Source organism: Lolium rigidum, chromosome 3 (assembly GCF_022539505.1).
Source record: "Lolium rigidum isolate FL_2022 chromosome 3, APGP_CSIRO_Lrig_0.1, whole genome shotgun sequence".
NCBI lineage: Eukaryota > Viridiplantae > Streptophyta > Magnoliopsida > Poales > Poaceae > Lolium > Lolium rigidum.
Genome location: NC_061510.1, coordinates 148,944,470 through 148,972,426, shown reverse-complemented (window position 1 = coordinate 148,972,426; position 27,957 = coordinate 148,944,470). Strand labels below are relative to the sequence as shown.

Below are 27,957 nucleotides of genomic sequence, written 5' to 3'. Positions count from 1 at the left end.
GGTGCCATCGGGTACCACTGAAGAGCGACAGCACAAACATAGCCATACACGGCGACAACTGACAAGCAAATGGTACTTTGCCTAGTTGGGCAGAATCATGGTTCAGTGTGTTCCCATCTCCACATCATATACGGTGGCCGCGGCTTAACTGTGAAGCCGACCGCTAAAAGGAACAGTCAAGCTGACTAGCACCTATTTTAGAATTTCGAATGGAACTGCACAAGAAATACTTGCCTCCAAAACATGCATTTGTTTGGCACTACCATTGAGCCATGAGAGTCAAAGGATTTACTCCAAGCCCAAAGGCCAAACGCCTTTCAGATAGGAAAGGAGGGAGCTGACCGTCTCCTGTTCTCCACAAAGAACAGCATCTGCAACCGGATCAAAGATATAGCATTTGCATCCAGAGCAGCAACCTTGTAGCATATCAGGTAGGTATTAGCATGTCGAACTACATCATGTGCTGCCCCTACAAGTTAATTGAGCACTTTACCCAGCCACTTATGTCCCAAGGCAGGGCGCGACAATAATGCATCTCTACCTGGTAATGTGAAGTTTGGGAAGAAGCATTACTGTTGTCATGTTCGGTGCTGAGCACATAAAGGTGACAGGTAACACCCACACTAAGTGGAGCCTGATGGAATTGAAGATGGGGACATCCACACTTAGTGGAGCTTGACTGAATCAGCGACGAATTCCAGGCCGATTCCGGATGTTGCCGGTGCCGTTGTTCCTTGCCTTGCCATTGGGTTGTAAGCTTCGGTTACCTTGCTTTGGCAGGTCCTGTGGATCCACCATTTGTATTGTTCGTTGCTGCTTTGCTGCATTTGTGTTGAATTAGTGTAAGTACCAATCACATGGATATTTAATGACAACCGACAAGTCAATTTTGATCCTAAATACTCATCCATATAAAAAGACATACTACAAAAAACTGGACCCAAGATTAGGCTATGCTGTAAATTTTCACAGTGCTACAAAGATTTCGAATAGAAGACACGCGTACCATTACTGAGATCTTGATAACCCTCTTGAAGCTTTCGCTTTGTAGATTCGAGCTTGGCGTTCTTTGCAAGCTCCAGCTTCGCTCGGAATGAGCTTTGATCATGCGGAGTCGACGGTTGCTACAACCAGTGAAATGTTCAGAACAAAAGCATACACATCACATGATTGCATATATAGCTGTTCAGAAACATAGTATGCTTACATTAGGCGTAGTTGGTTTTGGCCTTCTTCGAGTTTGAGCCACCGAGATATCTTGCAGCTGCTTAGGCCTCATTTCAGAACCAATCGTCTCAGAATGCAACATACGTGGTCTGCCTGGCCCAAATGCTGCATTTGAAGGCTTGTCTTGTGCCTCGGTGACGAATTGCTGCCCTGTTTGCCCACCGGAAGGTCCACACAGTCGTGAATTCCTCACCGCAGACTGATCAAGCCTCCAGTTCTGCACTGGATCATACTGCTGGCTGACAGGAAGCTCCTTCTTGATAGACTCTTGGTTTGCCGGACATTGCTGTTCGCCCGCCTTGGCATCAGTTTTAATGTCTGCAGAGAAAGTTACAGGGCAGCAACTATGTTAATACAATGCATAACAAAAAAAAAAACAATGATAGGATGGAATCGAGGAAGTGCATTTACTCACTTCCATCATCATCCATTTCATCGAAGAACTTCGAAACCAAACCAAGTTTCCAAGCGGAAGCAAAGATGGGGAGTTTCGTCAGATCGCGCACATAGCCGTATGAAATTCCAACAACACTAAACGAAACGAGTAACAACTAACAAGCTGGTGGTTTTCCTGAGGAAACAGAAATAGATGTCCAAATGGTCGGTACCTCAGATAGCTCAATGGAACCACACAGTGTGTCGAAAAGAGCTGCCTCATCCATGGGAGGGGAAGGAAGCCCTCCTTCTTCTTGCTCAAGGCAAGAAGAATCCATCGATTGCGGAGTATGATCTGTGAATTGTTTCAGCAAGATCATGTTAGGCAGCTCCTCGCCGACAGTAAACATTAAATGGATTCAAATTATAAGGAAAGAACTTCGAATTCGCATTACTCAATCCTCACCTACAATGGCAGCTTCATTGCTCATCCACTCAGTAACTATAGTCTGCCAACCTCTGCAATGAGGCTCAAGCATAAGACTGAAGATGTAAAAAATAATAGAAACTTAGCAAAAATTTAAAGAAGAGAGAAGAATAACACAAACTTACTCTATGAGGGATCGCACGAGTTGCCTAATCTGCTTTGAGCTGTGCTTCCTAAGGTGTTTCACGGCCTTGCCAATCTCAGTAACCTATGATCAGTTCAGTTCATATATGTGAACAACTAGAGTTATGGAGGAAGTAATCAAGCACCTCAAAAAAAAAAGGTTCGTCCGATCTTACCTTGATTGTGTCCACCGTGAGCTTCAACTGCTGCAGCTTCAAGAGCAGCTGGAGCAGTTCGTCCTCCGACTGCAAGAAAATAGACGCAGGCAATACAATCAGTAACAGTACTATTTCGGTAAGACCAACACGAATGTCAGGGGCGGCGAGAACCATTTGTTGGTCGCTTGAAAGGGCGGCCTTGACGCGGAAGACCTCTGCGGCGACGGGGTCTTGGCCGTCGCGGCGATGGGGCACGGCGGGGCCATCGGAGCTGCAGAGGCTGGGGACGCTACCGGAACCCTCGGGGAGCGTGGGCGGCGGCCCGGCGACCGCCGCCGTCGCGGCCGCAGGCTCCTCGGACGGCGGGAGGACGGTGAAGAGGCGATGCGCGATGGCGTCCCGGCGCGCGCGGAGGGCGTCGGGGCTGTCGGCGGCGGCGACCCGGATGGCGGCGTCGATGGTGTCGAAGATGCTGGCGCGCGCGCCGTTGAAGAAGCCCCGCCAGTAATCCAGCGGCGGCGCCGGCGCCGCCATCGGTGCCCGAGGCCGGCGACCGGACGGCCGATCAGTCAAAAAAGATCCTTGTCCACTTATTGATTTAAGATTGATTCCAACCAAGATTACTACGAGGTCGTAGCTCGCTTTGGGGACATCTGTTCTTTGATCTCGCGGTTCGAACTCGATGGAGAAGTCGAGAAATTACTACGAGGGGCGACGAGATTTGCTTGGGACGGCGGCGCGGTTTCTTTAATCTTGCTGGGCGGGCGGCGCGGTTTCTTTTACTAGTACTAGTAGCAGCAATTGCGGCGCTGTATCTTTACCGAAACCTACTCGTAATAAATCTCACGAGAACGGGAGGAGGAGGAGGGTGGATAGAGACAAGAAGAATCGCGATTGCGATTGCGATCGCGAGCGAGGGGTGCGAATGGGGGAATGCAATCCAATCCAATCCGGATTCCGATGGGCATGCCACGCCGAAGCGGGTGCGAACCAGGAAAGAGGATGCTAGATGCCGCCTTTAGCGGCAACTCGCGGCGCCACCGCATACCCCTTTCCGACAAGCGGGCTTGGCCCAAATTAGTCTGACCGGTTGCTGTGTCGTCTGGCTGCGCTCTCAGAGCCCATTACGCATACCCCTCTTCCTTTAGTCGCGCGGTAGTTGGGCTGGCCCGGTTAGGTGTGGCCGGGTAGGAGAAGGTCGCCCGAGAGGAAGAAACAGACCGGGTGCCCCCTTGCTAGAGATGGGGACGATACGGCTAGCCGCAACGTCCCCAGCGAGGCGATGCCTAGAGCTCACCATAGACGGTGATGGAGAAGAAGACGACATGACTGGCCTCGGAGGTGAGTAAGAAAATTTAAGGTTAGGGTGATGGGAACTCGGCACCGACGAATTTTTAAGGTTTGGGTGCGCGGAGGGTTCACCGGTGGCAAAGACGAGAGGGAAGGGAAGGTTAGAGGGAGGCCAGGGCGGCGTTAGACCTGCGATGAGCCGCGGTTGAGAAGCGCGGCGTAGTGACTCACCGTGGAGGCGGTGCCAGCCACGGTGGCAACTATAGGAGGCCTAGCGGGGGTGGAGTGCACGGAGGGTTCACCGGCGGCGGAGACGAGGGAGTAGGGAAGGTTAAAGGGAGGCCAGGGCGTCGTTGGACATGCGGTGAGTTGCGGTTGAGGAGTGCGGCGTAGCGAGGCATTAAGGAGGCGGTGCCAGCCACGGTGGCGGCTGCAGGTGGCCTAACGGGGGTGGAGTGCACTCCAACGCATTCAATGACACCTAAAGCATTAAATAGAACCCCTTGTTCGACTATTTCCGTACCTTCTGTTACCTGCATTGCCTTTTTCAGCATTTTGCCAGAGAACTTATATGAACTTGAAATATGGCGTTTGTAATGTAAATGGCACAAGGTGTAAAAATTTCCAGATTCTTTTGATAAATCTCGAAAATCATATAAAATTCCTATTTATTTCTAAACATCAGCTTATTAATCGGAAATACATTGTCCTCCAAGAAAATATGCACGCATGCCAAACCGCGAATGTATTTTCAAACTATGAACATGATTTTTATTTAAACTAGTTAAATAGCATGTGAACTACCTTGAACTTTTTAATCCGATCAACATATTTTTAAACCCGTCAAGATTTGTGGAAACTCACCGGTTTACTTATTTTGAACCCCGTGAACACTTTTTTGTCTGAATCGTGAATCTTTTTATGAACTCCCACAAAAAATTTATGAATCAATAAATATACCTTTTCAAGCCGGTGAACATCTTTTGTAACTCTTATTGTAACTTTTGAACACACGATTTTTTTAATCGTAAATATTTTTAAGAACTCCCCTCACACTTATTTGAAATCGGGATTGAACTTTTTGAAACAATGAACATTTTTTAATTCATAAATGATTTTTTTGCCCCATGATTTTTTTAACCCATGCATATATTTTAAAATACATGAATTAATTTTTAAAAACCATTAAAATCTGGTTTGTAAATCATAAGAATATTTCGTGATATATACAAAAAAATATAGAGTCATAAAAAAGTGGGTGTGAAAAAGTAAATAAAAAAGAAAGAAAAAATAATAAATGGAAACCAGAAAGAAAAATAAGCTAACATGTACAAGGAGAATGTTGAAAAAAAAAGAATAAGGCAAAAAGGAAATAATAGAAGCAACAAAAAATGAAATATGGGGAAAACGAAAAGGTGAAACAAAAAGGCAAAAACCATGAATGCAAAAAATCATGCCAAATACCTGGACAAACAACTGACAAAATTTAATTTACCATGTGAACTAGCCGCAAACAGAAATAGAAAAGGAAACATAGTGGGCGAGGCCCACAAGACAATTAGGGTGCACGGTGTGGTAATACAATATTTGACGATATATGCCTGTAGATATACATTACTTGTATTCTTTTTTTTTGCGGGTAAAAGGGGATTTCATTAATCAGATAGGGTTACAAGACCGATTAGATTGTTTATCCTTCTTGAATGCTCCAATTCCAATTCCATAAACATAATATCAGGACCTGAACCGAGCCATACATCATTTTGACGTTCTACTCTTGCAAAGTTTGCAAGGCAGTGACTAACACTAACCTGTGAACGATCCACTCTTACAAATTTGCACATACGATCTAAACTAAAACACCTTTTTAATTTCCGAAACTAAGTTCAGTAGGGGAGACCGGTCTAGATGTCGATTTTGGACCGCCGACACTATCTGGGCACAATCTATGTCGATGACTATGGGCAACTGGCAATATTGGAGTGCCAGTTTAATCCCTTCTAGGCAAGCACGCACTTCAACTTCCAATGAATAGAGCAGTCATTCCCCCCCCCCCCCTTCCCCTCTCTCCCTTCTCCCGTCCCCTTGAGAGGCCCTCCTTAGATCCCGGCTCCTCCCTCCCTCCTCTCCGGCGGCTTCGCCGGCCGGAGGTGGCGTGAGGGAGGAGGCCGGACTGTATATAGTAGATCTAGTACTAGTTGTGTTTGGGCTATGTCCCAGTTTGGCTTGATGCCGGTGGAGTCTTGGTGGCCGAGGTCGACGGGCGGCGCTCGGCAATTGGGGGTGGTGCTTCTTCTGCTCACGGCGCTCCGGTGGACGGAGCCGAAGGTGAAAAGCAGCAACGCCTTCCCCTCCACACAAAATAAGCCCGGTATGTCCCAAGAGCTTCAAGATCTGGAGATTCCTAGCCTTTTTCTTGTCGTCTCGGTGACGAGAAGAAGCTTTGGCGATGGGATCTGGCCGGATCTGTTTGGCTCTGAGCAGGATCGTCCAGCAGCTGCTGCAGTCGAGAGCACACACTCGGCGGCATCTCGTCGACGGCCTGATGTCGTCCTGCCGCCGACTTTCATGGCCAAAGGGCGGCCGCTCCGAGCGCTGGCTCCGGCAATCTGCCAGTGCTACCTCTTCTACTTCCTACAGGCCAGAGTGCCAGAGGGGAAGATCTTCCTCAGCACCATCAAGGCGTCCATCACCTGCACTGTCCCAAGTGGTTTCGTCACCGGAGACGGCATGGGTGGCCATGGCGGCGAGCTGTTCGTCAACATCGGTGGAGAAGGACTCGATGGCGTTTCCAGTGTTCTTTTTAGGGTCCTTTTTGAAAAACTAGAGGGTACTTGTGTAATTTTCTTACTTCTGCAGTCCCCTCTGTGTAATTTGTAACCCCACCGCTCTGAATTAATGCAGTTACTGGGGCCTTCTAGGCCCATCCTGTGTTCAAAAAAAAAAAAACTTCCAATGAATCACCGAATAGCACCAGACTGCGACAAGATGAGAAAATAACAAATCCCATATCGTCTCGAAGAACCATTCCCGTTCCTGGTGTGCCGTCCTCCTCCTTGTAAGAACCATCAACTGTTAACTTGACCCATCCATGAGGAGGGCACCAAGGTTTATTCTCTTGTTTCTTCAGTTTGCTAGAAGATCTCATTTCAGCAACTTCAAGTGTAACATATTTTCCTTTAACAATAACTTCAGGTGAAAGTTCTCTAGCATTTCTTACAGACTTTAGATAGCTACATAAGAACCTTTTCGAGCCTTCAATGGATGGCAGCGGCTTCTCATGCGTGACTTCATTGCGAGCATGCCATGCACGCCAAGCCACCAAAAGAATGTTGTCTACCATTTGTACAGGGCCTAGATAATAACTGTGGAGAACCATGCAAAGGGATTGACTTGCATACTCAGAGGAGGGGAGAAGCCAAACGCCTCTCATTGATTCACATAGCTGTCAAGCATGCAAAGAAGAAAATAGTGCATGCGCTGTATCTTCTTTCTCCTTACCACAAATAATACAAATGCACTTAACTCTCATACCTCGGCATAGCTACATATACAAGTTAACCTTACAAAGTTGCTACATATACAAATTACAAAACTCAAAGAGAATAAAAACGATTGTACTGCTGCAAACTGCAATCGCCACAACTACCAAGCACGGACGAGAACCAGAAAGATGGGACACTCCTTTTTGTTTTTTTACAGAAAACCTTCCCTTCCTTGGCAGATGCTATATGCCGACCAGGTCGGCGCGCACCACGGGTTGCACACTCAAGTTAGGCGCTATGTCCCCTTTTTAATATTGTTTCTTGTTTTTTGTTTCTTTTTATTTTCTATTTAATTTTAGTTTTTTTGTAAGACTCAACAAAAATTAGTACTTAAAAATATATTTTTCTGAAAATGTGTAGATTTTAAAATATTTAAATCTGAAAAACGTTCAACTTTAAAAAACGTTCAAGTTCAAAATATGTTCAAACTTGGAAAATGCTTAAGTTTGAAAAAATATTCAAATTTTAAAATATATGGATTTTCAAAAATATTTTAATTTAATTTTTAAAATGTTCAAATTAAAAACCAATTAAAAATAGATTTAAAAATAGTTACAATTTGAGAAAATAATGTCAACATTTTTTTAATGTTAGTTTTTAAAAACAAAACTATAAACAGAGTAAGAAAATAGATTTTACGTGATGGTCTGCGAGCCTGCGACCCACTGAACCACGAGTAATGCTACACGTACGGACAGATTTTACAGAAATCACTTACGGACTCACAACTGGCATACGTACATGAGTAGAAGTGCAAACCGTTCCCCGATTTTTAAGGTAGGGATAAAATTTCAACCAACCGAACCAGGTCACGTCCATCCGTAGAGTTTCCGTAGGCCATGCAGTCCGTAAGTCTAGGATTATTGCTGAACCACCACCGGGTAGGAGGGTGTGCTATACGGCTATACCTCCTACGTGCCACTATTGGCTGCCTGCGTGCAAGTAGGCGTGGCTTCATCAGCCTGCATTGGCTCCCACGGTGGGTCAACCCACGTAAGGCATCTTCTCCAAGTTCTTCTCTTTTTCCGATGTTTCTTTTTCTGATATTTATTTTTCTATTTTCTTGGAAAAAAATCCAGATTTGAAAAATTGTATAGATTTCAAAAGGTTTAAAATTCAAAATTTCAAATTTCAAGAAAGTTCAAATCTGGAAAAGTTCAAACCTAAAAAAGTTCAAAATTTTAAGAAGTTCAAATTTGAGAAGTTCAAATTAAAAAACAAGTTTGAAAAAAGTTTAAAATAAAAAATGTTCGAAAAACAGAAAATAACAGAAAAAATAAAAAAACGGCATAAAACAGATCAAACAAGAGAAGAACCAAAGAAAAATTGAAAATAAAAAGCCCCAACCAAAAAGTTCTAGAAAGTTCGTAAAACCGGAATACCAAAACAGATGGGCAGCAGCCCGCTCGCTGTTAATCCGCCCGCAGCTGGGCGATAAAGGTTTTTTCGCCCCCTCTTTCCTGCTTTGGTCATCGGTGCCATTTTAGCTGGGCCGGCCCATTAATGTTTTCCCTTCTCCAAAGTAGAATGAGGCCCGTTCTGAGGCAACAGTCTTGAAGGAATGACGTGAGCACTTGCAGAGCAATTCTCAAGAAAAAAAAGAGCTGGCTGCAGGCCGGCAGCTGCAAATTTTCTGATGTGCTGTTGCAGGTGCACCAACTATGATCTGGATTCCTTATTAGTATCGGTTTTAAGTGTCACGCCCTAGGCTCCTCTTCGTGTAAGTAGATTATCCTACACATGACGGCAAAGAGATGGTGCCTTCTCGAACGAAAAAGAAAGAGTTGTTTGTATCAGTTATCACTGCGTGGCAGCGTGGGTATTTAACACTCGCAGATTTGTTTTGATCGATGTGGATGTGCACAGAGTTGTACTAGTTAACCATGTTACTTCTTAGTATTATAATTTGTTACGTCGTCAGACATGACCAAACAAGATCCGACTTCCAGCTTCCTGCAGAAAAGCGTTGAGACGAAGTATATGTTCAATCTTGGCAACAGTGTCTCTAAGAGACTAAGTAAGGGTTTCGTACTATTCGCACTAATTATGTTCAATCTTGTTTGTACAGACTACAGAAGACCACCATATAGTTCGGTTCTGAACTCACGAGAGGAGTCTGTCATGCTGTGCGTTGCAACGCTTCAGAGTTCAGATCAAGATGATAGCATAGTCTTGCATCGTAGCCACCATTTGGATCACTGCCGAGCCTCCTATTGACATTTCAAAGGATCGGTGACTGAATCGTGATGATCTATGTTTTACTCAGCAAGATCTTGGATCATGCAGAATTGGATGAATGAATTACCGGCTGCTCATCATTCATCAGCATCTATATCTAACTACCTGATAAATGAGTGCTGGGAGGGCCGATTGATCGGTGAATTAGTCCCCTGCATTTGCAAACTTAAAACCAGCGCTAGCTGCCGTGATAAATAACACGGCCATCAATTGCATGCGATCAAAGGCCTTGAACGATATGCATGCGGTGCAAGATGGGTTGATTATTATTGCCGATCTACCGAGATTCAGGTCGACCAATCGACTGAGTAATAGTGTAACACTGTATGCAAGGTATGATCCTCTCGCGATCTGTCTGGCCTCTGTTGCGTTACAGTGGTGAACGCCCACACTGGCCGACTTATCTTTGAAGATGTTCAGACGCACGCACGTGAGGTGGGGATGCGCCGATGGCGACAGTACGCAGATAAGTGTGAGACGAAGTGAGGATCTCTCTTTCTTTTTTGCGAATTAGTGAGGATCTCACCTACTAGAAAGGCTGCCGAGGGCTAAGTTAATGATGCATTCATCCGTTGTCTGCAGAATGTAACAGTGCGTTTGTCGGACTATGTCTTCTCCATGCATCCATCTTGTCCCGGGGCTTCTCCAATAACAGGTGACTATGCAGATTAGTTGAAGAGTAGCTGTACCTAGATCAAGTGCATTCTGAATGTTAGATCGGTCCCTAGGAGGAGAGATTATGGCGAGTAATGTTTGTTACTTGAGGTCCTCCGCGATAGAGGTGTAGGTGGATAGGATAATTTCAGCACCGGATTTGTTTCTAAATCCGTTTTAGAGAATCCGTATCTAGTTTGATAGAATCAGACGGATAAAGATATCCGATTCTAAACTTGGCACCGAGTACAGCAGAGTAGTATAAGAAGTAGCATCCGGATATCCGTATCCAAAAATTATTTAGGATTATCCGATAATTTTTATCCACGTAATCCAAATTTGATCCAAAACGTCAAAGCTAATAGAGCATATTTAGTAGCTAATGAGTTACCGAGTTGATCCGTTAAATAATATCTCACTTTCATAGTTACCCTATATATCAAATATCGAGTCTAAACTTGTTAGGATACTAGGCTACTGAAGATGTGTCGGTGTTATCCTAGCCCTTGTGTAGTGCATCCGTATGAATCTACTTTGTTCACATGGTTATGTTATATTTATTATTTATTCTGTTGTGTTACATTGTTTATTTTATGAATGTTTTGTTAAATTCGTTTTATCTTGCCGATCTATTTATGCGCCTACATATTTGACTAATTTTGTTTCTGCTCCGAGTCTATTCTGTTTTTGTTTTGAACCCATGGTATCGTATGTCCATCTTTGAATCCACAACCGGTAATTATCTGATCCGATCTAAATCCTTGGAAAAAATATGGTATAGAATATGGTAACGGCAAACTCCGACCCAATCTGATTACATTCTACACGAGGGACACTCGGCGCCCATCGACAATGGTGTAAGTAGATTCTCGAGGCCTTCAATATTTTCGCGCTTGGTGGTTTGGACTGTCTGACAAACATAATAAATACTTCCTCTAGTGTCTAGAGATACATACAAATTTACATACATTTAGGACATACTTTATAGGACAAAGGGAGTAACCATTTAATCTGTCCATTGGTATATGCATGTCAATGGCATGGATTTAAGTTACCTAGTGAAATAGTACCATGTAGTTACCGGGCTTTGTCCTAAGCTTCCGATTCCCCTTTGATCTTTCCAAAACCAGAAATGTGTAAACTTTAACGAGTTTGAAACTCTGCCACGGATTAAAAGGGTGATAGCTAGGTTGCTGCTTGTTTTCAGTAGGAGATTTGAGGGAAACGCTACGATTACCAGATGGGTGCCTGCTAGGTATGATGTCGACGTACGCCCTTCTGGGTGTGGCCGCTGGGTCGGAATGATTGTGTCGAGTCCAAAGAGACAAACCAGAAACGACGATCTAAATTAATCACCGATGATCGACGTTTGCCCAGACAGCCGGGTAACTTAACCAGCTACCGCTGCTGCTTAGAAGTTAGCTAGGGCACTGGCGCCGGCCGTGGCACGTATAAGAGCAAGTACAATAGAGTCCAGTCAGCTGACTATAAGACATTAAATAATATATTTTAGATGAGTTGGAGGAGAGAGAAGGAGGTGAAGCTACTTGTCTACATAGCACAGACTTCTTGACGTCTTCCTAGCAAGCACTCATGAGAGTGAAAGGTGGGCCATATATTAGTAGAGTACTACATTCTTATAGCCAACTACTGTACATGTTAGCTATATGATGACTACAAATGATATGACATCTTGTTATAGCCAACAGTTGGCTATACTATTGGAATTGCTCTAATTGTGGCTTTCTTCCGAAGATATCATCCCCACACTGCACCACACCAGCAATGATGGCGAGCATTCTGCATGGGTCGCACTGCCGTTTGTTAATTTCATCTCGAAGGACAGCTTTTGTGTTAGGACTAGCTAACCACGCACTGACGAATCTTTATCGCCCTACCTAGCATTAGTGATCAGCTAGCAGCTAGCGTTAGCCTGTTAGTTGACATCGGAGACTGTTGCTAAACTCTCTGTTATTCGATCTTTTTTCAAACAAGTAAAAGTTTTACCATCTTTATTGATTAAGGAGAAGCTTTTTACAGGTCTTACAAACATCAAATCTTGGCCAAAAAAGTCAAGACCAAACCACAAGTATACTCTCTCGGTATTACATTACTTAACGCTTTTGCCTACGCAAGGCACCACGTAACCACCTCATCCTTAATTTTTGAAATAAGCATTACCGATGTTATTGCTCGGTTTGGCATTCCTCTCCTTCTAAATCACCCATGAAACTAACAGGGCAAGAGAAGCCACAGCCTACCTAGCTCCATCACCATTGTGGATCCCTTCAATCCACTGATCTTTAACGGTGTTGAAGCGTTGCCAGTACCTCGGATGAACATCTTTCAAAGCGGATAACAATCTAACGGAGAAGCGACATTTGAAGAGAAGATGGTTGGACAATTTTTGCACTTGGTTGCAAATCTTTTATAGCCCGCAATTTTGCCACCTTCTTTTTTTGAAGCCTATTCGCCTCGCACACACAGTTTTGGAGGACTACCAAAGCAAAAAAAAAAGGTGCATTTTAGGAATGCCCAAGGTTTCCAAACAAAGAAAGGCATAGAAGAGAAAGCACACACCCACAAATTGCAAATTGTAGTCCGGCCTTGTGGAGTAGGAACCATTATTTGTAAAGTTTCAAGAGATCTTATCTGGGATGCCATCAACCGAGTGAATATTGTGAAGCATTTTTCAATAGTTTGGTGAATTGAATAATGTGCTCTCGGCCGTTGATGTTTATTGGAGAGACCCAACAATCTTTTTCCAAAGGTTTATCACATTGCGCTTTCTCTTTTTTTTGATATTTCGAAGATGAGAGGGGCAATATCCCTTTGACCGCAAACTATCGAGGGCTCGTTTGGTTCACAGGATTTGTATAGGAATTATGTAAGATTTAGATTCTATGAGAAAATTTTCTACATCGATTGTTTGATTGATAGAAACATATGCTATACGAAGTAAGGCTATACGAATTTTGTAGTGTAAATCCTATAGAAAAACATTAAGTCATACCTCGTAAAAAATTACTTTACTAAAATTAAACACATTTCATGTTCCTATATAAAATTTAAATAGGCATGATATCTAAATTCTATGCTTTTCCTATTTCTTATCCTACAAACTAAAGGGGACCTGAGCCATGGAGACTCCCAAATTCGATACCAATTCGTCAGATATTTGGACCGGACATGTTTCTCCATATGTTTAGATGTGATGTGACTGCCACATGCACCCTCAGCATCACGGAACTGTATTACTGTGCACCTGTATTCCTATTAGGTAGCAGCACCATTGAACCTTTATCGTCAATTCGTCACAGCTAGCAGCTAGTGTTAGGCTAGCCATAGTGCTAGTATCATAGCTAGTATCATGCATCCTAGCTCCACAAAAAATGCTGATGTGGCAGGTAATTATGGATGAGAGAGAAGATTAGAGTATCATAGGTAGATACTGTATCATAGCGCACATCACGAGAAAAGTTAGTATCAAATAAATCTTGTACACAAATTTGTATTGGGATTCTACAAATCAATTAATATAGCAAAACTATGATACTAGTCTATGATACTATGCATTATAGATCTAGTATCATATAAAAGTATCATATGCATGATACTACTATATGATACTACCCACTATGGCCAGCCTTAGGCTGCTAGAGTGTTAGTTGATATTGGAGAGTTAATTTTTTTTCGATAAAGGGAATATATTAATATCAAGAAGATACCAATTACACCCAGCCTCTGCAACAACGCATCACCCTAATGGCACTACGGATGCACACAGCCAAAAACAAGAAAAGAAAACTAAGAAATAAAAGTCCCGCTACAGTATCTCGGGCCTAACAACAAGAATACATCCACCGCCAAGACAACACCTGAATTACGTACTAGTCCCCGCTCTCAAAACAAATGCCTCCACCAAGGACATTGCCAGGCACAACCAATTAAGCGCCGTACCTTGGGTTTTCACCCGAAAGGTAGGACTCGCACTTCACCCGTGTTGTCGCCCCCACTTTCATACCGCCGCTGTGAAGCCCGAAACACCAAGCAAGTCCCTCAACATCGCAAAGACTTGAACCTCCCTTAGCTAGTCCTCCCTCTCGGCCTTCATGAAATTCTCTTCTTCCGACTTTCATCATGGATCCATAGTCACTTGATGTCAATCAAAGAAAAAGAGCTTCGCGCCGCTCCCTCCAGAACCAATCGGTCGGAATAAAAACATGGGTGCGCACGACCGAATACCTCTGATCCAACAAACTTCAGGCAAAAGCACTGTTACATTCATCGGCGGAGCCTTCCGGAACTCAACAATCCGGCCAGATCACGAGTCCAGAGCCTCCGGTAGGTCCTCCTCTTCACGCAAGAGAGGCCCTAGGACCGCCGCCTTTATTCGGTGTCGGACCCCCACGTCGGCAACCATCCCGGGCTGGCCACTCCAACCCACCACCGGCGACACCGACGCCGGCTTCCAAGCTCCTCCAACATGCCGCCGGAAAGCGGTGATAGATCGATGGATCCACCACCACCAACCGCAGGCCGACCCTCTCCGACGAAGAAGATGGCCACCTCCACCGTCGTACCCAAGGCCGCTGCCCCGGCGACCTCGTGGCGCGAGAGAAACCCGAGATCGCCTCCACACACGGCCGAGAGGCGGGGGGGAGTGGCGCGGATCATGGCTCGGCCGCTGCCCGCCACCAGCCCTCCGGCGTGCCGCGGTGAAGATCCGGCGGAAGGCAAGGGGCCGCCGCTTCGGCCGTCGCGCGGAGGTCCGGCCGCCGCCGCCGCCCATCACCAAATCCGACCGGCCGCAGCGAGCGTCGAGGGATCCCGGTCGCCGTCCCAGCGCGGCAACAAGGAGAGGCCGCCGCCGCCGCCACGCCCCGCGGCCTTTGCCCGGAGGCGCTACCAGCGGCGGCGGCAGCGGCGGGGTGTGTTTAGGGTTTGGGAGGGGTGCGGGAGGAGGGGGAGGAGGGGTCCTTAAGCCTGTCACCTCGGCTAATTAACCCCTTTTTTTATATTTCCATCGGATAATTTGGCTGGACCGCTGGAGTACTGCCTTGCTTATATATGAAGCCGGTGATCATCAGACACCATGGGTTTGTGATGTGACTGCCACACCCGGCCTCAACATCACGAAACTGAATTACTGTGCGCCCGTAATCCGATTAGCATGGGCGAGCACGTCGAGATAGCTCCGTCGACCAACATAACATAACACGAACCCGACAGATAACGTGGCAGTGGATTCATTTCATTTCGAAATTTCCAGTACGAGTTTGAAGTTTCGTCTGAATGCACTCTGCTGGGCTACTGTACTGTACACATTCAGCCGCGGCGGGGCACGCAACTAACCACCAATCTGGCAGTCCATCCGTGATCAGCGCATCCATCCTCGACAGCGACGCCGCTCCAATACACGCTCGTTCTAGACTAGTCGTTGTTAAGCTTTTTGGTTTGGATAATACGGAGTACAACCAATCACTCGCCGCGTGGTTTGGTGTATGTGTATATGTCTGCAAACGAGTGGAGTTACCTAGGTTCAGTCGTTCAGCTCATCTCATAAGAAAATTCGAGGGATATCAGGTAAAAGGTTGAGCTATAAAAATTCGTATTTGCTAAAAACTAGGTATTTGCTAGAAACTAGCCGTCTGATTTTTATTATGTCGCATTGGACTCTTTAGCCATTGGATTTTCCACGTGATTTGTGCCGATATGATAGTTGCAAGTGTGCTGTAACTAAGATTTTTTTAGTTGCAACTGCATTTACAACTGAAATCCCTAGTTGCAAGTTTTCCTAGTTGCAAGCGGTTTGTAACGAAGAAAAAACATAAACACGACTAAATTTGCTTCAAGATTCGTGTTAGCCGATGAGTTGCACATGAGTTACAACTAAGTTGTAACAGAGACTTGATATCACTTGACTGATATTTAGTTAAGTCCGCCTAAGATCTAGACATGCCCATAAAAATTAGTCCATCCTCATATCGTAAGGATCTCATGGATATTAAAGGGAAAATATTATAACGAAAGCTTTAAAAATATTGTAACGATCTTGAGCTATCTTTGAGGCATGAAAATAGTGTTTTTTAAAATGTTTTTTGCAAATAAAACGAAATAATCCAATCCACCACATAGTAAATAAATAAACTAACCCTCAAGATTTCTTACTCTCTAGGGCTCTAAATACTCGTCGCAGGTTTAATGAATCTAGAGAGAGCTTAGCTTATATTTTTCCTATATCCGCGATAAGTATATAGGGCCGAAAAGTAGTAATTGTATTTCATCGTTAGTAGAACGAAAAAAAGTCCACCCACAACATATAAGTAATGAGTTGTCTTATTTACTTTTAATATGTAGCATAAATTTTCCCCATGCGCCTCCATATTGGAGTAGCCGTTGGCTCAAGATCATCTTGCTTCAGTTGAGCTACATAAGCTAATCATACTCGGGTTAATTTGTTTTCAAGGCAATGCCAAGTTGGGCTATATAAGATACTCGTAAGCTTCTTATTTCTTTTCGAGGCAATATCAAGTCGAGCAAAAATACGAGTCGACCTCGAGCTATTTTTCTCACCCTCTTCAGGGGCATGGTTGTAATAAAGTGATTAGGAAAACGGTGTACGGGAAAAGTTCCTAACGGTTGGTACCGGCCTGGCACGTCGCGTCCGTCCGTGGTGGCCCTCGCGCCACTTTCGGGTGCGCATCCGTTGGTCGCGGCCTGCTGACCGAGTGCTCCTCCGTCCGATCGGGAGCGTGCGGCTGGGAGGCGCCTGCAGCTGGAGGGCCCGGCAGGTCCGAGATTTGCGGCACCGGCCGCAGTTGTCTTGAACCCACGATGTTGCTTTGCTCGCGTCCTTGATTTCCGAGCCTGGATCTTCTGCGGGAGTGACGTAGAGGGGATTCCGCTGCGACGTGAATGTGATGTGAGGAAGCGCCACGCGAGGCACACACACGGATGGCTACAGAGTGAGGATGCGGCAGCGGATGCGAGCGGATACAGTAATTGGTCGGACCTTTTGCTTTGCGCAAAGAGTAGTAAAACTTCGCGTCCCAAAGCATTTTACCCATTTTTTCGCAAAAAAAGCATTTTACCCACCGGATGAACAAGGCAGTTTGTTTCACTCGAAATACAACTGCACGCAAAATTATTTTTGACAGCCAAACACATAGTACTCACTCCGTTCATTTTTTTGAGACATTTTATTAAGGCATTTTTTTAAAAAACAAGGCAAAAGATTTGCCATTTTCATTGATTAAGGAGAAGATTTTAGAAGTTTTATTAAGGCATTTAGGCTTGTCAAAACGTGAGAAACAACCTTGGATGGTTAGGAGGGCAACGGCTACCCTCAGTCCACCACCATAGTTGAAACGTCATGTTTGTTACTTTGGTCTTTCGTAACACATGAATTATTCTTTCAGTGAGAAGCGACATTTCTGTCAACAACGAGACGCATGTGACCCGCCATTAGAATATATATGACATTGACTACTCGCATATGCCTTATATGCCCCACTACGAGAGAAAAACATCATGTTCTATGAGAGAAATAATCCACCCCAACATTAAGCAGAAAACCTATGTTTTTATCGCACCTTGGTATTTGGCTCTTCATCACCACTGTAACTGTCGTAGGAGAGTCACCACACTAGTCATCGGAGTGGATTACAAACGGTGGAGCTAGCCAACGTGAAATATCCAAGGACCAGATTGGTACACGCCGTGTACCTAGGTCCGGCCACTCTCTCTAGAGGAAAATTAAGACCTACTCTTGCATTTACTAGATTGATTGTAAGTCAACTACAAGGCTAAGATCTCAAACTAGGGCTACCTGACGGGCACGATATTGGGTTTGCCCTCTAGGTAGATCGTTGCCGATCTTATATGCACGGTCGGCTTATGATTAAAAATATATCTTGTATTGAGTTGGGGTCAGTATCCTAACAGAGCTAGCTAGTACAACTTGTCTTGTAGAGCCGTCTCCGTCTTGTTAGCCTACCCACTGAGTCTTCCTTCATTGATAAATTTTTGCACAATCCTTAATATGAGTATCCTTCGAATGTTTTTATCATTCTATCACGTAGCATCCAAATTCCAACGTCTGATGGAGGTGGTATGGTATCTTTTCTACTTGAAATGTGTAAGTGTTGTCTTTTATTATCATTTTGACAAAAACTCTACACATTGGTGTATTCGTACGAGAATGGAAGACATAGGCATACGATAGGAATGTTGGGAATTGCAAAACACCAGGAAACCTATAGGAACCATCATACAGATGGAACACATGAAAAATATGAAAACCATAGTATACAAAGAAGTGGAGAAATGGTGTTGGTGCGGAACTTAAAATTCTTATGGAATTAAGGCATATAAATTCATTCCATATAAGTTGAGTATGGATGACACTTATAGGGAAAAAAGACTTAAAATGAAATTGTACAAGAATCCTTTAAAACTTCAACAATCCAAAAGAGCAATTAGAGGATGGTTCTAAAAAGGACATTTCTACATCATACATGAACTGTCTCTGCTGTCACGACGGCTCCGTTTTGAACTAATCATGGAGCCGGCTGTAGCAAGTCAAGAAGCGTCAAAATCAAATAATACAAGGACGTACGTGGGGATCATTATCCATGTGGAAAATATATCCACGTACTCCACCAAATTAGGCCAGAATATACCCTAAAAATTATTTGCTCCTCCGTTTCGCATGCATGCACCGGTCCTTCGAGCCCAGGACGAAACAAAAGAAGATGCACGTCGCCGTGTGGACCTAGCAACGAGAGAGAGAACCCCATTCAAAGCTGCCAGCCGCTGTACCAGGCAGTACCCCATTCAAGAAAAGAAGGCCATATCAGTGAGAGCAAACCCCGCGCACAAAACTACCTCCTTCCTCCCTCCCCTTCCCTGGCCGCCCGCAAACCCCTCCTCGCAAGACAAGATCCCCAAATCCCCTCGCCGGAGCAGCCCCATTGCGCCGCCGAATCGGCCGGTTCGCGCGGAAGAGGTCTCTCGCATCCAAGCACGCGCATTGCGGGGTCAGTTCTTTCTCCCCGTCCCTTTCTTCCGTGGATTTTCTCGTCCTTTTTTTTTTCCTGTCGCCGCTGTTCTTGAGGCGCCGCTTGCTCGGCGGATGGAAACCTTTGCATCTTCTCGCTGAACTAGCTTGCGGGTGGAATTTGGTGCTAGAGTTCTTCGCTTCACGCACTCTTCAACCGTAGTTTTTTGGACGGACACGGATTAGCTTAGACGGTGTCCAATCCGTTGCAGGATTCGAGTCTCTGCTACGAACCGTGGGCTCGCCTTAATTTCCGTGGAGCAGTTGAGCGGTTAGTACTGCAACTGAGAAAAGAAAATGGCGTTCCGTGTAGAGTGCAAAAACAATGGAGTAATACAGCTGTAGTTGGATTGTTTATGCCTTGGTGATAAACTGATAATAATGGGGCCCGTGCAGAGCTTGCAATACTTGCATTGCGAGTAGGAGTAAGCTCAGCTCCCGCTATATTTTTTTTATTTCGGTCCAAAGTATGATCTTATCTTTGGGTCCAAGGGATCCTAGTCCTAAGATGCTGCATTTGTTTTCTAAATAACTTTAATGTTTTCTAAAACACTAAGTGCATCAGTGCATGCCAGGTAACGTAGTACTAGTACTAGTTGTTTCAAGAAAAATATCTCTACAGCTGAGGTTGCGACTGCAAAAGTTCAGCATCCAGGTAATCGCGGAGTTTGTTTGACTTTCTATATGTGGAGTAAATGAGGCGGCAATACAACCACGTACTCGTAGCTTAGCTTTGCCATTCTCGTTCTGTCACTTGAGAAAATTCCTATCTTCAGAATTTTTTTAGACGCTATCTTCACGGTTAATCAACCGGATTCAGATGCTGCACTGCCGCTTTGAGCCTCCTCTGTAGCTTTCCATTAGTCTAACCAACAAATGGTGGACCACTCCAACTGTAAAGTGGAATGCTTTGCCTCATTCGCTGATAAAGCTGCATTCTCCCCGTCCTCTAATAACTGGTCCATTGTGGAATTCAAGAAAGTGTTGTGAAAAGCAGTTCGTTACGCTTTCATCTTAATTTCATTCCTAGTGCAATTTTCCTCTGGAGGGGTTTGTCCTCGCTCCTCGGTATGGTACTAATGGGAGGTTCATGAATGAGCCTGCCAACCACCTCCAATTATTTGTGCCCCCAAATTTTTCCTGGTGTGTAATCAACCATATGGTTCCTTGTGAGGGTCTAGTCTCTCTGTCATATCCCATTCATATGCTCTGTTTTGTTGTTGTTTGCGAATAGTAGATGTTTCAACCCCTTCATTTTCTTGGTTGTTTGTCCCTTGAAAGATAAGACCAGCTTATGTTTACCGGTAGCTTCAAACAAAGCTGTAGGTTCTAAGGAATAATTAGGTCATATTCTTATTGCTTTACAGCCTGTTTCCACCTTCGCATTCTTTGATTCCTCTCCGTGTCATTCTTCTGTTGTTTAATGCTTTTAGCAGGAACAAATTCTCGAATGTTAATCGGTTATGCATGTGTCATATTTAATGCAGTAAATATGTTGAATTCTGCGGTTAATTAAAAAGTTTGTGTGGAAATTGCAGGGTATTTGTACTTTATAGATGACTTGGTCAGCAACTCTTGATTATGGTCGCAAGACAAAGAATGTGGACATACGGCCAGGGCCATTGCGCCCAGCAAATATCATCAGAAATAAATTTCCTACCTACAAGAATGGTTCAAACGGTATAGTGATCAAGCTGGCCGATGGCCCAGAAGTGCCAGCTCTTAAGGAGGCTGTTGCCAAGGAGACTGCAGATCTGCTTGATCGTCGTCAGCGCCTCTCAGTCCGTGAGCTTGCAATGAAGTTTGAGAAGGGACTCAACACTGCCACTTTGTTGTCTAAAGAGGTTGACACCTAATACAATTAGTGCATGATTGCGTCCATGCCAATCAATTTTACCCATGTGTTTATGTGATGTTTGACTTGATCAAACCTTCAGGTTAAATGGAGACAAGTGGCTTTGTTGGAGCGAGACATTCTCCTGAAGAATCTAAAGAGTGTTCTGGAGTCACTGAGAGGTCGAGTTACAGGCAAAACTAAGGACGAAATCGAGGAGTCTATTTCTATGGTTGGTTTCCTCATATCCTATACTCCAGGCATTTATGGACATGTATTTATACATCCGTAACTCCAATAGCCTAATCTCCCTCGTAAAGTTGATTTATCCTTTCACTTATTTTCCCTAGAAAGTTCTAGCTATCTGCAGAGCTGGCTCTCCTTTCTAATGTTCATATTTAATTAGAGTTATGCTATTTTCCAGGTAGAGATTCTTGCAGTTCAGCTCTCCAAAAGAGAAGCCGAGTTACTTGAACAAAAAACAGAGGTCACAAAATTAGCGAAATCATTAAAACTGGTATGTTCTGATTTGTCTGTTTACACTTTGCCGTGCTGTAGCAATAAACTTTACCAGCACGAGAGCTGATGTGTTCAATATTGTAGTAAATTTTTAGCATCATAAATCATTCAATATTGGTTTTTTTTTGAAACCGAGGCAAAAGCTTTGCCTCATTCATTAATTAAGTAGAAGGTGCTCAGTTTTTAGGAGAAAACCAGGCGAAAACCATCAACAATCGGGTCAAAGCCACACTCACAACCACACACACTCCGCCACAAGGGGCACACCTAGCCACCCTGGCTACCTACAAAAGCCACACAAAGGCGAAGCTCAAGTCGGCATATGCCAAACAGATGGCTCTACGAGGAGAGACCGGCAGCTTCGATTCTGAAGACGAGCCCTGGAGAGGAGATGCGCAAGACCTGCAATTGGTTGCACTTTATTGGTTAAACTCTGAAGTCTTCAGGAAAGTACCTCATAGCTACTTCTCTTGCTTAGCCCTAAGTTAAGGAAATCTCTTAAATAATTTTTAGTTATGAACTAATGAAGTTTTGTAATTTTGGAGGTCTGTGGATAACACAGAAAGATTGCATGTTCAGTTAGGGAGTATACCCATTGATAAAAAAAAAGTTTATAGGGCGTTCAGTACTAAAGAAACATAATGTTTTAGCCACCTATCTTTATTAGATATTTTTTTTATCTTAGAATGCTTGAGAACTTTGTGTCGATGCGTCTTGATTACTGTAGAGGAAGTAAATACACATTAATAGATGGCATATGCCATGGTTCTGTGTGGTTCGTGTGTATTCCCCTACAAGTAGGGCCTGGTAATTCTAGCCCTTCATAGTCCATGGTGGCTTGCATAAATGTGTGATGGATATTTCTCAAGATTTTAACCTGACTTCCTGTATGTGGCAGAAATATGCAATATGATAATATCACACTAATTGTCCAAGCAGGATCATGTTTTATTGCCACAAATATAAAAATACGATATTCCAATTATAAATGCTCCCATTCTCCTGGTGTTTGAGCTGCTGTATACACCTTTTGCACACTGTTATTTGTTTATAGTTTTAAAGGTATGTTTATCTTGTTTATAGGCTTCTGAAGACGCCAAGAGAATTGTTGAAGAAGAAAGAGCTCATGCCCATACAGAGGTAGAAAGTGCTAGGTCTGCAGTGCAAAGAGTTCAAGAAGCACTTCAGGAGCATGAAAAGATATCGGAAAAAACTGGGAAGCAAGTACGTAGATATTATTTTACTTAAAAGTTTCTCGCCTTCATTAGTTGTTACATACTGCCTCCATTCCAAAATATAAGTTTTTTTAGAAAGCTGGTTTAGCTTTCTAAAAAGGCTTATATTTTGGAATAGGGTAATACCAGTTACTTCAAGGCTACAACCTAATCCATGCAGTGAAATTTATTTACTTTAACTGTTCTTTGACTGGTTCTTCATTTTCTGTTGTTGCTTAATTGCTCACATACTGTACTGCTCTGCCAAGCTACTTTCTTTGCTGCACCATACATAATCCGCATTAGCCGTTCTGAAGATCTGCTCCTATGTTTGTAGCAATACAACAGTACCATACAATTTGAAGTGAGTGAAAGCTACTTTTTGTGCAGCCGTCAAGTTTAAGATGAAAGGGCCTAGGCAATATATTTATAGTTCAACAAGCTACCCTCAGCATACTACGCTTAGCACTTTACTTTTTGAGAAACACTGTATTTTAGTTTGTTGCTCCATTATTTATCTTGGTTCACTTTGTGAAGCCTTCATGCTTGCTCCCTCTGCTATATGCTCTTTTAAACATTGTTCAGAAGTTGATATTATTTATAAAATTACAAAAAATTCATTTTCTTTGCTTTCAACTCATCATTATCTATCAGAGAATTGACTTTTATTTTCTGTTTGGAAGGATTTGGAGGAACTAAAAAAAGAAGTTAGAGTGGCCCGGAGAATAAAAATGCTGCATTGCCCTAGCAAGGTAGAGTTGATTATAAATATTCACAGCTTGATACATGAATTGAGTCTGTCAATTATTTTTCACGTTAGTACTTCTCCAGGCAATGGATCTGGAAAATGAAATCAAAACTTTACGTAAGACGTTCACTGATAAGTCCGCGGATTGTGTCAATCTTTTGAAAGAGGTATGTGTTACCGATGCTGGCCCTAAGATTTTTTGTACTTACTCTACATCTAAATGGCTATGCTAGTTTCGAAGCATGTTCATGTTCAATGGCTAAATCATAAAAGCTGTAACTAACTCAATGAAAATTATTTTTGAGTAAATATATTGGCTAGCTAATATTGTAATGTTAAGTATGACACATATATTATTTCTGTTATTTGGTGAAACTGTTATGGCATTACTTGGACTAGTCACGGAAAAACGATTGTTGTGTGTCTAAACAGTGGCCTGGCTCTGTTGTTATGTATGTGGCTAGCAGTCTCAAACTCTTCTATTCCAAGTTTCATCATCTGAAGTTATTCCAGTGGGCACAAAACGAAGCAGACTATGGCAGAATACACAGATATATTATATTACTGATTTGGAATTGTTTTCTTACCAGTTGGAGCTGCATAAAAGACGAAAAGGAAACAACATTCCTGTGTTCGATTTGGAGGGTCTCCAATGCTTAGGTTCAATACTACGCATAGTTTCTCAGAATGGTGCTGCCATTGATATTTCAAATATTTCGGTCCAGTGGTTCCGGATACACCCAAAAGAAAGCAACAAAGAGATTATTTCAGGTGTAGTGTCTCTCTATCTCTCTCTCGTTACCAGTGGCAGTGCCAAGGGGTTTCTGTGTAGTCACTTGACTACACAGGATTTTAGCAAACCAACTATATACATGAGAGAAATCACAAATAAATACTGTAAAATAGTTAAACATATACAAATGATATGAGTTTGACAACACAACATTTTGGTCCTAGCATCGCCAATGTTTGGTACCATAAGCTATTGAGAAGGGAACTGGTAATCATTACCTGGTCAATTATGATTGTTAAGTTTGGTCACTTCATTTTTTGGGTTTGCTATATCGGCCAACTATTTTAATCTTCAACTCAAATTCAGGACCGTAGTGCTTCTAACATCTGTTGATATGGAACTGATGTAGGTGCCACAAGATTAGTATACGCTCCAGAGCCACAGGATGTCGGGCGGTACGTGCAAGCTGAAATCAGCTTGGGAAATGAAACTGCAATAGCGAAGACAGCTGGGCTTGTTGACCCTGGTTTGTTTAACTGAACACATCTATCACGCAAAAGTATCTGCATCTCTTGTTTATTACATGACTAACATAAGCTTGTTTCTTAGCAGATGCTGGATTGGTTGAATACGTAGAGACACTCGTACGGAAACCTGAAACTGAGTTCAATGTATGACCATACTATCCTTTCCCACTTTGTTGTATTTATTCGAACTATATGCAATGTAGGGGTTTCAGCTTGCAGAAATCTTTGCGGTGTTTTAACTTCTACAAATAATGAATCTGTATTGCCATGACTAGTTTGGCAATATACCAGTTCAAAGCTCTACCACATAGCATTACTTGTTGTGGTGCCATCTGGTGCCTCGAGGGTTTTTTGTAGTTTATCTCAGCAGAGTAAACTGTAAAGCGATTATCTTGAACTATTGTATCTTAAGTTCCCAATGTTTTTGGGTCTCATTGCAGGTAGTTGTGCTCCAGTTGAATGGAATTGATCAGCCGAAAGAGTCTGTTCACGTTCTCAATGTCGGGAGATTGCGGATGAGACTTTGTAAAGGGAAGGCAGTGGTGGCCAAAGAATTCTATTCTTCGTCAATGCAGGTAGGGTGCAGCAACTCCGCTTCTTTTCTTTGCTAGATATACAGTACCTGCAAACCAATAACAGTGCTCCTTACAGAAGCAGCTGCTCTGACATCATTTATGTTTTCACATCTTCATTTTCAAGGTTTACAGCAACATTTTCAGTAACGTTTTTGTTACCAGTAGTTCAGTTGGCATAAGCATACAGCACTTACTACGTTTCCTGATACTTTCAGTTGTGTGATCAGTTGGTATTGGCGTAACAGTGGTCTGCCTCTCACAGCATTCTTGTTGTGTTTCAGTTATGTGGTGTTCGAGGGGGTGGCGAAGCAGCCTCGCAAGCAATGTTTTGGCGGCCTCGAAGTGACCTGAGCTTAGCCCTTGCCTTTGAAACAGCGAGAGAGAGGAACACGGCGATCATGTTGGCACGGCGGTTCGCCATAGATTGCAATGTATGTGCATATCCACCACCAACATGCAATGTTCTTGGTTTGGTACCACCACACTACCCGAATCGCATGATTTTTTTTTCTTATTCTCCATTTTTGTATTTTTCAGATCATCCTTGCGGGTCCAGGCGACAAGACTCCCTGGTGAAGAAGGACAGCACAGACTGGTGCTGGATGCTTGCACCTCCGGTCCGGTCGGCGACCCGTGCAGACCATACATGTTGTTTGTACATCTACCGTGCGCAGTGTGTTGAGTCAGCATCCCTGATGGTGTAGTCTGTTTGGGCTCTGTTTCTTGTAGTTGTTGCTGTGGTGGTGGCAGAGTCGGCACCGTGGGCATTGTTTTAGCCGCCTTGGTGTTGTTCTGACATCCTTCCCACGTTGCTTTTTCTACTTCCGAGAGCGTCATGATCTGTTAGCTAAGCGTTTCTCTTTCTGTCTGATACATGCCATGACAGTGAGCTAAGCTTGACGTGTTAAATATCTGATTGTGCTAGTTTTTCTGCACTGTAATTGTGGTGAATTTTCACTGTAACTGGTGGACGCACGACTAAATCTAACGCATGGTGTGTTTAACGCTACAGATTATCACGTAGTTGTCTAACGGAGATTATCAAGAAGTAATGCAAGAATGCAACTGGTTCCTAGCCTTAGGGCGTGTCCATCTTCGTGCCATCTGACATGGGTGAGTGGATGACATGACATGAGTGGCGGCGGCGAGAGGAAGAAGGCAAAGGAAGAACGAGAATCCTGACGTGTTAGGTTGCTCGCTTGTATTTTTCTCCCTTTTCAGTTTTAGCCCGCTAGAAACTACATGAATCAAGAAAACAGATCTGGGCTATGTCTGCACTACATTTGGTTGTCTGCGTTGTGTCTAGGCGCACTTTCTGTCTGTTATTTGTTTGCCTATATATGTGGTTTGGCTGAGAGCAAATGCAAACTAGGAGGCGTTTGGTTATCTGGTTACTTACTTTAAATGCCAACACCATAGACAACATAGATAACTAAATCACTTACATGGTTAACAGCCATATTAGATGATGACTTTACAGTATTGTAAAAGTTCGCTAGATGATAGGTTTGCTAACACCTGCATTTACATGGGTATCCCATGTCCATGCACACTAACAATCAGGGGTTCACACTAACACCCACCCAACTTACCAGCAATAGAGGCATCCCATGCCCTCAGAACATCAAGAGCTGAAACCCTGATAAAAAGCCACCCATAGACACATATAAGTTCATAAGTTCAGCATACTACACTACAGCATACATATAGGCAAGGTCTAGGGTCACGTCAAGTCATAATAATAACCAAAATCATTTTTCATGTTCTCCATACTCCAATTCAAAAACACGTACCAAATATTCTGGGTCTTCCTTTACAGTTTTTGAGAAAATTACTTTTACACCTTTCATTTTTTGGTTGATGCGTTTGGATTTGAGCGGATGTGTGCATCCTAGTTACGCAGACACTAGGTCTAATGCTTAAACCTTTTTAGGAAAACCATCATTTATCAAGAATGCCTCTATTCAGGAATTCAGGGCTAGTGTCACATTAAGTCATAATTACAACCAAAATCGTTTCCCATGTACTCCAATTCAAAAACGCGTACCAAATATTTCAGTGTGTGAAATACTTGTTTTTGATAGGCGGGAGGTTTTGCTGTAGTAATTTGAATTTGACTATTGTTAAGGTAATAATAATACGGAGTGGAAATTTGGTAGCATAATGAAGTATCTCTGTTTACTACTCGCCTATACACTAGCAGGTACAATTGTACACTAAAAGGTACAACTGTACCGTTACATCATCATCACAGTGTTCATCATCATCACCAGAACAAGCACAACAGCAAGTACCCCATGCGTGAGATCTTTACAGATAATACTTCCTCACGAAGGTAGTAAACAAGCTCATCATGCTCTCGGGGCTCATCAGAAGATACCTGGTGGCATGTGCCTTGTGCTCCATGAGGTAGTTGAGAGCGTGATGGATCTTATTTAGAGAGATGGGTGCTGCTGGAACATGGCCAGCGAAGATGGTCTTCATGTGACCATAGTTCTCTATGGATTTGTTGATGAAATCAACGTCCTTTGGGTTATCCTACAAGCAAAGAGTTAGTTAGTTCTTAGTCATGTGCTAGCTTATGACTTAGTGAATAAACTTAAAGAAGTGCTATATTGGCTTCTCGGCAGGACCCGCGGGCTTCAGCGA

At 43.5% G+C, this 27,957-nt stretch overlaps 2 protein-coding genes across 2 annotated transcripts; one reads left to right on the top strand and one right to left on the bottom strand.

Annotated features, from left to right (window-relative positions):
• Positions 1–372: 372 nt before the first annotated feature.
• Positions 373–3,332, bottom strand: LOC124702485 (probable mediator of RNA polymerase II transcription subunit 26b). Its single transcript, XM_047234626.1, has 9 exons — positions 2,542–3,332; positions 2,389–2,457; positions 2,215–2,297; positions 2,069–2,121; positions 1,836–1,957; positions 1,643–1,670; positions 1,208–1,545; positions 1,007–1,124; positions 373–821 (listed from the first exon to the last, which is right to left on the bottom strand). Exons 1-9 carry the CDS (start codon positions 2,902–2,904, stop codon positions 685–687), a joined length of 1,311 nt encoding a protein of 436 aa, XP_047090582.1. The 5' UTR covers positions 2,905–3,332; the 3' UTR covers positions 373–684.
• A 15,577-nt stretch (positions 3,333–18,909) lies between these two features.
• On the top strand, positions 18,910–26,319 carry LOC124702484 (stomatal closure-related actin-binding protein 1-like). Its single transcript, XM_047234625.1, has 13 exons — positions 18,910–19,138; positions 20,697–21,002; positions 21,096–21,224; positions 21,417–21,509; positions 22,595–22,735; positions 23,409–23,477; positions 23,557–23,640; positions 24,064–24,244; positions 24,616–24,732; positions 24,819–24,877; positions 25,174–25,308; positions 25,590–25,739; positions 25,846–26,319. Exons 2-13 carry the CDS (start codon positions 20,715–20,717, stop codon positions 25,882–25,884), a joined length of 1,485 nt encoding a protein of 494 aa, XP_047090581.1. The 5' UTR covers positions 18,910–19,138; positions 20,697–20,714; the 3' UTR covers positions 25,885–26,319.
• Positions 26,320–27,957: the final 1,638 nt, after the last annotated feature.